Raw genomic sequence first — 13,600 nt, 5'->3', positions numbered from 1 at the left:
ATATTTGTTACAGGGTATCAATCATGAACTTGGCAGCAGGTAAAGAAGGGTATTTTCTCCCCTATAGGGTCTACCTTTTCTCATACACAGGCCAAAGGGACAGGAAGAAATCAAAGGATTTATTTCAGTTCAGCATGTCTCAAAGTGCATACCTTTGCACAGGTGTTCTGGGTTGTCAAAGAACCTCCATTCACTTGCCTTATCTTAGGATGCTTATAAATACAAACTTTATTCTAAAAATGTCCAAGTTTGGGCAAGTGGCAACTGAACATAGATCTCTCCTTCTGAGAGTAGCCCCTGCTATGTTGTCTTCTTAACCACTACCATTCCAAACTGAGTTGTAAATATAGTTGTAAATGAGTTGTTAAGATAGTTAAAAAATGTTTTGATCAAGGAAGTTTTCCCTTAAAAGCAAAACATCAACCAATAATCTATATGTCTACCATTGCTTTGTGTACTTCTGGAAATGCTATACTGTAGTCAAACAAGTTCAGCTGGAGCATGTGAGTCCCGGATATTTAATGGACCAGCAAGTCATGAGTAGTTTCCAAAAGGTTTAAATATTGGGCAATTTCTCAAATTTATTAAATGTAAAATTTCTTTACAAAAAGCTTCCTCAATTCTGTGTGATGTAGACTGGCACACAGAATTGTTTTAAATTGTTCCAGACCCTGAAAAGTCAGTAGTGAGCATAGTCCTGGCTCTTGGGGGTTTCTGGTAAACAAATATAAAATTTGGAAAATAATGATTTTTCACTCAAGTATATAAAACCCAAAATAAAAGCCAACATAACTAGGAATTCTGAGGGACTTTCAGGGAGTGACACAACCAAGATGATTCATGACTGTCAAAGCTGTTGCTGGACATTTCAGGAGTCCAGGAGGGTCATTCCCCTTAAGAACCCTCCTGCCTTAGATTGAGGTTACCATTGGTATCTGCATGTGGGTATCTCTTTCTGTCTCTTTGAGGACGACATATGTGAACCTTCAGTATAACACGAAAGTTTGTCTTATCTAAATGAAGGTGTTATTCAAAATGGTTACCACTTTTAAGACATACCTAGGACCCAGGGGACACGGTAGAATAAATGGAGAAGTTAAGTTCCATGCCACGCCTAGGGCTGTGACAGGGCAGGGAGTAGCTTCAGTATATTCACTCACCCACATACTCCTACCCTCGGATAGAATGTACAGAGACTCACTCTAATGAATACACCACGTTCAAACTTTCTCTCCTGGAACAAAGCAGAAGGAAAGCTTCTTTATGTTACAGGGACTGCAGATGCCCTGGCCTCGCCTGTCTCAGTGCTTCCCTCCACGGCTCAGAAACTAAGCCATCTTGCCGTGTTTAGCACTTCTCCCCAGACCACCCACCCAGACGCAGATACACAAACCACATGTGTGAGGAACGCGGCTCTGCTTGGTAATCAGTATCAGCATTTCAACCTTATTACTCGCACAGACAGCCCCGTTGGCGTGTCTCATTTGTTTTATCTTTTCAATAGCTTTGGTTATTTCCCTTTAATGACCTGGATTTATCCTTTCCTACCCTTTGAAATGTACAGAACTTTGTGGTGGGGGCTGCATGCTGTGTAGAAGCCATGGTTACCAAGGGAAATGAGCAAGTGGCTTTGCCTGTGCTCCATGGTTCTCACTGGTCCTAACCACCTATTCTGTGCAGCCTGCCTAGGGCCCCAATAATCACTCCATTATTATACAAGTGGAATCAAAAAGCCTTCTCATTCAGGGTGTGGTGTAGAACAGCCACTGGACTCACAACCGTGGGAGTGATTTTGGGTTTTGCTGTGTATTTCTCTGGTTAGTTCTTGGGACCATATTGGTTACCCTCCTTTAATTAAAGGGACGTTAAGACCAAGAGAACTAAGCTAAGAGGCAAGGGCAATTTTACAGCCTTTGGGAAGGACTGGAAACGCCTCTGGAGAAGGGGGACTGCATAAACAGGAAGGTGTGGATACTGTTGTGTGGCAGAGAAGGCAAAGCACTGAAATGTGCTCAGCATTTTCTCTCTGGGTGGTACCCTGCCAAGAAAACCAATAAACTACCTTTAACTGCTTTGCTCTTAATAAGAACAACAACGGACACTAGTTTTGGACAGTGTGTCTCTGAATTACCAACCGCAGGGTGGGGGCATTGGGCCTTGATCTTCCAATCCCCTCCAGGTATCCTCCCTGCCCAAATAGAGTACTGCTCTGGGACAAACAAACAGGCACACTGAGACACTCTGTGGCATAGCACATTCCCAATAGGACTTTGGGACAGTTCCAGAGCAATCCCAGCAGCTCCGTGATGCTCTTTCTTCACATTGGAGAAGATGCAAAGTCATTACTTCTAATAGACAAATGCCTATCCATGCTGGAAAGACAGAAGTTAGTGCAGTTCACGAGTGATCAATAGTTTTCCTCTCATGTCAGCCCAGCTGGGACTGGGGCTTTCACACCTATGACTGTTTCCAGTTGATAAGAGCCAAGGCAGCCCATGATAACCCTCTAAATGGCTTGTCAGTCTGAAAGGAGAGGAGGCCAGCTTCTAAAATTTAATATGACTCTCTTTGTTTCTAAGGAGAATATCACATCCAATTCCTTCTTGAGTTGTCAAGCAATACATTATAGACTTTTGTCTCTCTTGCCTAATCAGAGTGGCATCCTCCATGGTAAGTAAATGCTGGAATTTGTGAACTGACTTTGTTTAGCTATAGCATAGTTTACAAAAAAGTACCTTCCAAAGGGAAAAGGAAAAAAAAACCTATGTATAAATAATTCAGCAGCAGCAGCAGACTGTGCCTGCTGTTTCTTGATGAGTCTTTAAAGAGGTGCTGGTTTCAGAACACAGGAAACGGAACTAGGAACTGGGTACCCAAAGATAAATGAGGACGGTCTCTGTACTCAGGTGGTTTAGGGCACATGGTCCATTCTCTGGGAGTCTCCGATCTCTCCATTTTTCTTTAGAAACACATCATTTTTTAATGGAAAGACTAAGGGTTTATTATCCCTCATATGATGTTAAACTGAGCAAATGAATCTGTAAGACTATACATTTTAAAAAATAAAAAAGGAGTCACAATAGATTATGTATGAATTTAAGTAAAACACCTATTTCTGTCCATCTGCACTTAACATTTCAACATGGGATTTAGAGATGGGAAATACATCTTTTGTGTGCCTTGTAGTTCACATAAAAGCATGTACACACATACACAGTGTATCTTTCAACATAACTACACATACACACTCCATTAGAAAGATACTGACAGATTTGTAAAACATGTTGGCCTTGCACTGCTAATCTCAGAATACATTTTTACTTAATTTATTTTTGCACTGCAGGGTAGCGCTGGCCACCATCAAAGATCTGTCAGCATTTCCATCAAAACTCTGTTTTCAGAATACTGGAGAACAAGTGCCAAAATACATATTTACAGTTTACAGACAGCAGTGGCTTCGTTTTCCTTTGAAATTGACTGCATCTTTACAAGGAATATTCAGGATGGCAGTGCCCACATAATAAAAAGCATCATATGAAACAGAGGAGGTTGAAAGATGTAGACTTCCAGCCAAGACTAACCTACACCATGGGAACTGATTCCGCCACATTCTTTGCAGCTGTAGTCATCTCTACATCATAGTTTGAGAGCAACAGTCCAAAGCAAGATTATTCCGATAATATATGTATATATAAATATAGGAATACATAGCATTAGTACACAAAACGCTAAGGGTGGAAAGTAATAAGCACACAGCAAATTACTCTAGAGCTGACCACTTGCACAGCGAGAAAAATGAACACAAGTCACCAAGCACAGACATTGACCATTCCAACACTGAACAACCAACTTGTTACATAGGTAGAGTTAAAGCATTTAAGAGTAAAATCGCTCTTAAACAAGTGTGTAACTACATTTGTAGGGCTTAAAATGGTAAATGGGATGTTATGCAGATCTAATAATTGTTGCTGTTTTTTAAGTTTAGGTTGGTTTACCTGCAAAAGGTATTGGAAATGATTTATTTTGATAAAAGAGAAAATAAAAACCCCAACCCAACTTCATGGGTTATTACCACAAATCAGTTAATTATTCAGAATAGAGGTTTGCTTAGCAATTAAAAAAATCATCTAAAGCTCATCTCCTGATTCATAACTTTTATGTTCTCCCTAATTTTGACACAGATATATCTATGTTACCCAAGAGAAGGGGCAGACTATGGTGAAGTAACTGCATACGTTTTTGCTGCTAACATGACTGATATATCCTAAGATAGAAGACCCCCCCACATACATACCTGTTGCAAATCAAAAAATCAAAAGCTAATTTATAAATGTGTGTATGTGGGATCTGTACATACAGTTTTTTTCCTCCAAAAATCACAGGAGAAAAAAATTTAATGATAGCTCATCATACCCTTGTTGGTTCAAACCATATTCACATTCACCCAATTCATTTTACTTGAAACATTTATATATGAAATTAAACCCTGCCATTTCCCCTTTGTGCTTAAAAGACCAAAGCCACTGTTACGGTATACATGTGTCAAAACATTCTTAACAGGGTTCAAACGTGAGTGTACATACATGTGGCAGAAGTGAGTGATCTGCTTTTAGAGGAGCATGGCACCTCTTTGAGACAAGCTGAACGGGGCTCATTACTTCTGTTTTCAGATCATATACTAAGCGCAGGAGGACCATTTGAAAGAAGACTAATTCTACAGCATGGCTCTCAGTTTGTCAGAATTTTACAGTAAACTCATTTTGCTGTCTGGGCAATAGGTTGGGAAGTTGTTCTGAATTCTGCTATTCACGTACAAACTTACATTTCCTGATATTCTGAAGACATCTGCATTAGCTAATTTTCTAGCTCTAATGTTATCATTACAATAGCTGCCTTTCTTCTTACCCCCAGCCTTCACATTTTCTCTCTTTGGGTGTCAGGTGCTGGGGTTGTTCTTTTATCTTAGTTTCTCTGTAGCTTTAGGAACAAAAGAAGCCAAATCATATTTCACCACATAATTTAGCTATAAAAATAAAAAATGGCCCAAACTGCATATGCATATTTCTAGTTAAATTATACAGATACATTAGTTAAACCACTTACTTTTCTAGTTTAATGGGAATGTGGATTTGCAGGTAGAAACCTGAAAAGATTTTTGAATGTTGAAAATATTGTTTCTCTTTTCACCTGTGAAGTTAGAAATAGAACACAACTAAAACCACATAGTTAATCAACCACCTACTGTCCAAAATGACATGGTACATATCTATGCAACTGTACACCAAGAAGTGGACTACACACCAAATGCTTCAAGTACGACTCATGCCAACATCATGAGGAATCATAACATTCTTGAAATTTTATACACTTGTCCTCTAGGAGGACATTGCAGGAAAACAATTTACAAAGACCATGGCTGTATTATCGTACTTTTGTTAAAAAAAGAAAAAAATAGTTTCTTTGGATAGAAAGAAACAGTGTAAAAAAATCTCCTTTTTAAAATGCAGAAATTGCTCCATTATTAATCTGCATTTACATTACCGCCTGAAAGGACAGAACGGGTCTGGGAAGACCATTTTCTGTACAGACACTAGTTAATCTCTGAATGAAAGGACAGCATCTGTCATGGGAACAAATGTGGGGGACACTAGGCTGTTAGCACATGTAGAGACTTTCTTAAGGCTGACCCAGTGGCGACCCTTTGGATCCAGAAGTATTTCTTCATTTCTTTTCAGTTGAGTTCTGGTAACAACTTGGAAGGTTTGTTGCTCTAACTTTGAATTCCTCCACTACAGTATAGAATAAAATAATGACACCAAAAGTACTTTGGCTTTTTCTTTTCTTTTTCTTTAGAAAATAACTTGCCTTCTTTTGCATGCCACAGGACAGATTCCTAATTTCAAAACAAAGGAACAACAAGGACAAGACTCTCCCCCATCCTGACCACTCCACTTTCACCTCTACAGGAAATCCTTCAGGAGGCATCAGCAAGAGACTAAACAGATACCAAATTACCAAATCTACAAGTTCAGACAGTCTGTCATGGCAGAAAAACCAAGAATTTCCCCCAAAGAAAGGTTTTAATTTTTCAAACATAAGAGAGTCTAAGAGAATCACATGAGAACCAAAACAAAACAACAAAAAAATACATAACCCCCCCTCAAAAAAAACCCTCTGATTCCTATTTTTGTTTTGTTTTTAAGAAGAAATGAGTACCATACTGGCAGTTGAAGACAGGTGAAATGCTCACTAATAAATAGATCAAAATTAAGAATGTCTACACTGCTGTTTTAGAAACAGGACCAGAATTCCTTATAAAATGATGACTCTGCGGAATGCCTTTACTTCCATATTCACCTAATATTGCAACAGTAGAATAGACACAAGAGTGTTGGTAACAGCTCAACAATGCTGGACTGTGGACATTACAGGTACACTTTTGTTAAAAGTCCTACAGGTTTATTGACTAAGGCTAGACAGCAATTCAAATGATCCTATTTGGTACATCTACCATGTCCAAGATCATTACATGGATACAGCCAAGGACTGGGCCTCAACTTTTAGGAAAAAGACCACAAGGAAGAAAATCAAGGTGGCTATTTGGTCCCCCCAGTTGATAACTGTGTCCTGAAACTGGAAAAACAAAGGTGGAAAACATAGACTGCAACAAGTTAAAGGACTTGGAAAAAGTTGGTGGAAAGTGGCACGGTATACGAGTAAGGTCACTGGGCTTGGGACAGCAAGGGCGCTGCATTGAAAGAGCATCCGCGGGACCAAGTACTGAGTAATGTCTGGTGGTGTCACTCCCTCACAATTTTTATCCGTATGTGGTAATAAATAGATCAGTTATGTAATAAGGCAGTGTGTTGAATATGCATTCATCCTGTGGAACGAACCACCACAGAAAGATCCATGGTACCATACACATTCTTTAGGTTTGCTTGTGTTGCGTCTGCGTGTTTTCAAGGCTAGCCAGGCTAACTCTTCCTGGGATTTCCTTGGAGAGGCGTGTCCTCTGAGGCTGCTGTGCGTGACCTCTCCTTTATCAAGAGATGATGACTGGCTTTAAAGAAAAATAAAGCTGAAGGTTGTTTGATTTTTATTTTTTTCCCTTTTGGTTGTATCATTCTGAGTGTTTTCATATAAACAACAACAACAAAAAAATCACAACCAAAAAAAATAGTTTTTGATGTATCCAGTTGTTGTATCCTCAGGATGTTCCAGATGTTTCCAGGTAACTCTGTAATTTACGCACTGTAGTTTTGTCCAGCGAGCAAAGATCAAAATCAAACGTTGTATTTGTAATATGAAAGTGTCCAGTTTCTTCTATAAGGTTCACAATCTGAAGAAGTAAAGAAGAAAAAAGTGTGGGCATAAGCAATAGACATCACAGGCAAAGAAAAGGAGATGGGGGACTCAAACATGGAACCAAATGATAAACATTCTTATTAATCACAACAAGGTCCTATTGCAACACTACTACTAAACTGCCTGTTAAGTCAATTCGGTAAATGCTCAAAGGGACGGACAACCTGTTTTTACTTTTCATACACAATAAACCAATTCAAATCACCAACGGAACATTTTACTAAGATGGTTAAGGATAGATGACAGTTCAAGACTTTTTTTTTTATTTTAACAATTAGTTACTGACTCAAAAGACTATGACATGTTTCAGTAGGTGTAAGAAGATCACCAGCTAGAAATCAGAGCTCCTGGTCACACACACACACACACACACACACACACACACACACACAGGGGGGAGACAAAGAGAGAGAGAGACAGAGAGAAAGAGAGGGAGACAGAGAGACAGAGAGAGACAGAGAGAGACAGAGACGGAGAGGGAGAGAGAGAGAGAGAGAGAGAGAGGGAGAGAGAGAGAGAGAGGTGGAGAGAGAGAGAGAGAGAGAGAGAGAGAGAGAGAGAGAGAGAGAGAGAGAGAGAGAATGTGTACCTCAATCCAATTAATTGCCTAGTTCCAGGTTGAGCTCTGATTGCTTCACCTGATCCCTGGAACTGTTTTGCAAAGCTAAAACTCTGGCTTTAATAAAAACAAAACAAAACAAAAACAAAAAACGAAAAACCCTCACTCTGTTTGGGGAACTACGGCAGACACTGCAAACTGATGACCTAACATGCCATTTACTCTTTCTAAAAGTTACCAATTTTCTCACAATGGCATGTCCAGCTAAAATGCCTGTCTCCTAAGACCCACTTGGCAGACACTTGTTAGAAGTCACTGGGCTTTTAGGAAAATTCTTGAGGTAATAGACAATGGGCATATACCTTTTATCTTCTGCCTTTCTTTCTTCTAATGAAGATACATGTTTGGGGTATAATAGCTATCTTTCTCTCTGAAGATGAATCCATGAAAGAGGAGGAACAGAAACAGTCTACATTCTCAGTGTCACCTTTTAAACCGAACATGGAGCCTGGCTTACTTGGCTGCAGGCAGACAGCCGTGTGTTAGGATGAAGTAGGGCGCAGTGTCTTGCTTGCACTGCTAGATGACTCAGAAGACTATTAGAAGTGATATGCCCAATTATTATCTTTTTCTTTCAAGGTTTATTTATTTATTATATATACAATGTTCTACATTCTACATACAGAAGAGGGCACCAGATCTCATTACAGATGGTTGTAAGCCACCATGTGATTGCTGGGAATTGAACTCAGGACCTCTGGAAGAACAGCCAGTGCTCTTAACCTCTAAGCCACCTCTCCAGCTCATGCCTAATTATTATTAAAGTACATCACTTATACAGGACTAACAAGAGATTACTACCATATAGACACAGCAGATAATGCTGTAATTTCAACACTCAAGGAGGCTGAGGCATTAGTATTCTATGTTCAAGGCCAGCCTGGGCTATGTGGCTGAGATTCTGTCTGTTCAAAGCCAAAAACAAAACAAAACAACAACAACAACAACAAAAAGAAACAAAACAAAAAACCAAGAAACAAAAAACAAAAGCAAAAAAACCCAAACAAACAATTATCTCTACATATACACAAACAAAAACCAACCAAACATACAAAGTCACCAGTTGACACAAAAGACCTTAAATGAACACACACTTATTTTAGTAGCTAATAATTTAGAAGTCTGGAAAAGTTAGCACGCATATGCACACACACAGAGACTCATAGCATAGCTATTTCTATACAAAAAAACTTCATGGAAGCCAGATACTTAATATATACAAGGAAGAACTGGTTAAATTAAAGCATTCTCTCCTAAGTATGTTATCTTTCTTACATTATGCACGTATACTATGAATCCAGTAAAAACTTGTAGATTTTATAGGATAGTTGTTCTCAATCTGTGGATCATGACCCCTTTGCCAAACCTCCATTTCCCAAAATATTTACATTATAACTCATAGCCATAACAAAATTACAGTGATGAAGTAACAATAAAAATAATTTTATGGTTAGGGAGTCACCATAACGTGAGGAACTGTATTAAAGGGTCACAGCCTTAGGAAGGTTGAGAACCCCTCTTATAGGAAGTTAGGTGTCGTGGCACATATCTGTCAGTCTAACTCACAGAGGCTGAGGCAGGAGGACTGTAGGTTCAAGGCTTAGCTGGGTTACATGGCAAGATTCTGTCTCAAAATAACAATCAGATCAAAACAGGAACAAACAGCTTCTTCGGAGCTCTTGTAATTAGAAATTTATACAATGGAGGCAAATGCCACGAAGTCCAGAGTCCCCACAACCAAATGGACAGAAGGAAAACAACCGTGCACTAAGAACAGAGTCCTGAATCTGGCATATGGAGATCTGACTGCTTGCTATGTGAGAGTCATGTGACCATCACTGTGCTCTCATTTGGAAGACGGGGCTAAAGCATATGCTCTGCTCCACACGGCAGGCAGGCTGTCAGAAGATCAAGTAAGATACAACTACCACTTGCTACAGGGACCCAGGCACTGTGGCTACGAGTACCACACAAACAGAAGGGTGTTCTGAATTACCTGTAGGGGGAGTAAGCAGCACAGGACTGTCAGGCTTGCTGCACCTCTCTACAGCCCTCAAACTAAATCAAGAAAGAGGGACGCGGAAGGCTTCTGTGACAATACCTACCCCAACCCCTACCGCCACAAAGTAACAGCCTAGATGGGAAACCATCACACATAACTCTTAAAAACTGTGATAAGGATGCCAAAGTGTAGCTTTCCACAGTTAATGGCTTCTGGTATGGGGTTGATGGGGAACGACTCAGTTTTCTTTAATGGGCTGACCAGTGAGAGAGTTTGAACACGCTCCACTGAGTACATGCGCAACACAATTGGACTGTTTTTCCTTTTTTTCTGTGTGTGTGTGGGGGGGGTTACAGGGGTGGAGAGATGGCCTGGGAGGACGGAGAGGTGAGTGCGATCAGGGTGAATGATGTGAGATTCTCATCATTCCTGAAAGAATGCAGGAAAGAAAGCCTGGAAAGGTCCAACTGAATTTGTTTTTAATAACTAAGAGTTTCAGGCAGAAGGTGTAAACTGGATAAAGCAAAGTTGTCGGAGTGACTAGAAACCGCAATGCAGTACTATAGAAGTAGAGACCAGCATTTGATTTTATTTCTGTTGTTTTGAATGACAGGGAATGCACCCTTTCAGGAAAATAGCTTTTGATGACTCAATATAGTTACTTACAGTTACTTAGTAATAATATGAAACATGGATGATAAGAAATGTCTGTAGAAGACAGTCACTTAATTTTAAATCACAAAAACTTCTGGTCACTAGGAAACCCACTCAGTCTAGTAAGGGTTCCCAGGCCTCACAAGCCAGCCTCCCATCCCTGCTGCCACTGGGTCTCACTCCTGCTATTGCACACACAGGGGCTGATGGAGCTAACAAAAGACCCTCGCATTTCCATGGGGCTTGTGAAAATACACGGAAGCAGATGCAAACGCAGGCCAAGGCAAATGTATCTGGGAGCGTTTGTTCCTATTCACCAACAAGAACATTAGTAATTTGAGTTATTAGGGCATATAATAATGTCCTCAACTAAGTAAAGACTCTGTAAAGATACCCACTCTGTTTCAGGACTCCCGATGCCAGAACGTCAGAGCACATTAGCATGACTTACTTAGTTTAACCAAATAGGCCACAAATCATGAAAACATCCCACCAATCCCTGAAGGACTGACCACACTCTGCATTTCTAAGGGAATGCCCCGTCTGCTGAAGCAGTGTGGCTAAACTGTGGTGTCATTATGCTGCTTCAAAGCAGTCCCAATACCCACACAGGATAGTAACCGAAGCCAGAGAGGCTGTCGGGAAGAAAAGCCCATGAGGACCGGGTGCATGCTGGGAGTGGGAAAGGAAGCAGGTGTGAACCCCCTTCATTGGTGGAGGTGCTGGGGTAACCACGCAGCTGCTGGCTGTTTTGCTTTGGGTTAACAGGGTAAGATCTACTTGCTATCTCAGCGGTTCCCCTCTTCAAATCCATTTCTTAATTATAAAAAGGTAGATGCGCTATTTTTAGTCTGATTACTCCTACCCAAAGTGGCCACTCACTGAGTGGGAGTCATGAACAATCTTTGCTTTGACTTATCTAGAATGGAGCTGGTCTGTTGTTACTCAGGTCTTTCATCCATACACAGGAAACCATATTGCCACATGAAAACATGAGTCCCCTACGAGCACACAGGTGAGGGCCTGTGTCCTCATCTTACCATGTGAGGACACCTGGCTCTAGTCCACAAGGGACTTTAGGACCTGACAGGCAACTTCCAAGATCATTTTTAGCAGAATACTTATAGGGAAAGGTTCTCTGTGTTGCTAAGCATATTCCAATACGATTTTCAGTCCTGCGACCTTGATGATAATTCTACAAGACAATTAGATGGCATCAAAGTTAAAGAAGTGTCCTTTAAGGAAGCCCTTATTCCCCTTTCTTCTTCTTACTTCCTCCTCTCTTCCCCTTTACATATATATACATATATGTGTGTATGTATATATGTATGTGTATATATGTATATATGCACTTTTTCCCCTTTGATAATAGGATGCAATCCCAGGTTGAGTTGATGAGGCCAGAAATGTTCAACCTTGTTTTGAAAATAAATATGGAATGCATAGTTCAACAAGGAACAATTAACCAAGGCTAGACATGCACTCTCCTGCTTTGACTGTGCCTACTGTGTTTTTACCCAATAGAAAGAAGACTTAGGATCTAATGCTTTCTTTTCATGAAAGCAGGCATTGACATCCAGGACAGCATGCCCCCAGAGTAAAATGCTACTAGCCAGCTTTCGTGAGGCAAATAAAATTGTCAGAACATAGTTTTGGAATAGGGTGTTTTAAAGGAAGAAGCCCATGATGTTCTTCTGGCCTCAGCGAAGTTTTGGCTCAGACATTCAGCTCTGCACAGTAGTGGTTACACAAGCTTTGTGGAATGCATTTCACCAGCTGAGCAGCCCTCAAGGTGGGGAATATCATCAGCCCTCCACTGTGCTATGCTTTACAATATGAATTAATTAAGCAGTAAACCGTGACAGGGCATATATCACAGTATCAGAATCACAAGCCTCAGTTGCATTACAAGGCAAATGGCCAAAGATAGAGCTTTCGGCTGGCTTGGGAATGCAATTAGGGTGAAATGCTGTGTGCCCTGGAGTGCCTTTATGCCAGGTTAAAAATTCATAGCTATTACTCTGTCCCTCTAGAATACTAAAGCGATCCGCTTGTATGCAATTCTCAAGTAAGCCACCTTCATCAGAGTTCTTTCAAAGGTCAAAATGAAGAACATTAGATTGAGGATGCCAATGATAATTCCAGGTGAGACCTTGCCCAACAGTCTACTCGCCCAAGCCTCCTGACACCTGTGAAACCTACAACTGGGGCCCAGTTTGGGCATCAATAGCTTTTTCTGACAACTGCTCTTTAGTGACATAGAGTTGCTGTTTGGGAGCAGACAGGAAGACAAGCTACCAGATTTACCATCAGCATTTAGTCAGTGAGCCAATTTCTGTTCTATTAAAGGAGGCTGAAGAAAGTATAGTTGGTCCTCTGTATTCCCAGGTTCTTCGTCCTCAGACATAACACACTGTGGCTGAAAGTACTTGTGGAAATAAACATGTCTTTACTGAACTTGCCATCATTCCCCATATAATATAGGATGACAATGATTTGCATGGCATCTGCATTGTATTGGGTGTAAGAAGTAATCCAGCAATGAGGAGAATAACGGGAAGATACACAAAGGTAATATGCAAATATACCACCACCTGTGACAGAAGGATGAGATGACTACCAGCAAAGTGCTAAACATTCCTTAAAGACACTCTAATCCAGCTCCTCTACCTCTGTTCATTTAAAAGGACATGCAAAGCCTAGAACTTATCTAAAATTGAGACTCACAGGTCTATAGGCAAAGTCTATTATTTCAAACTCTAGAAGGGTTAAAGTTTATTAGACCAAGAAGCACTGGAAAATTTGAGAGTATTTATAGACTGAAGCAGAGATATTCACAGGATATAAATGCAACCATCAACATTTAAAAAATAGCTCATATACTACTAAGGTAGAATAAATACTAATTTCAACTCATTTTAAGGTAGTAAAAAAAATTAAGTGAAGCAATGCACAAA

At 40.3% G+C, this 13,600-nt stretch overlaps 1 protein-coding gene across 3 annotated transcripts in view; it reads right to left on the bottom strand.

The window, feature by feature from the left end:
• Positions 1-3,080: 3,080 nt before the first annotated feature.
• Positions 3,081-13,600, bottom strand: part of Mllt3 (MLLT3 super elongation complex subunit) — a 255,427-nt gene continuing 244,907 nt past the window's right edge. For 2 of the 3 annotated variants that reach the window (XM_005074283.4, XM_040757183.1), the window contains exon 11: positions 3,081-7,342. In XM_005074283.4, the coding sequence (XP_005074340.1) occupies positions 7,211-7,342 (132 nt within the window). In that variant the 3' untranslated portion in view covers positions 3,081-7,210. The remainder of the gene's footprint in view (positions 7,343-13,600) is intronic. The other variant, XM_005074284.4, reaches the window with a different exon arrangement.

Source organism: Mesocricetus auratus, unplaced genomic scaffold (genome assembly GCF_017639785.1).
Source record: "Mesocricetus auratus isolate SY011 unplaced genomic scaffold, BCM_Maur_2.0 Super-Scaffold_100014, whole genome shotgun sequence".
Classification (NCBI taxonomy): Eukaryota; Metazoa; Chordata; class Mammalia; order Rodentia; family Cricetidae; genus Mesocricetus; species Mesocricetus auratus.
This window is presented reverse-complemented; position numbering and strand designations above follow the sequence as displayed.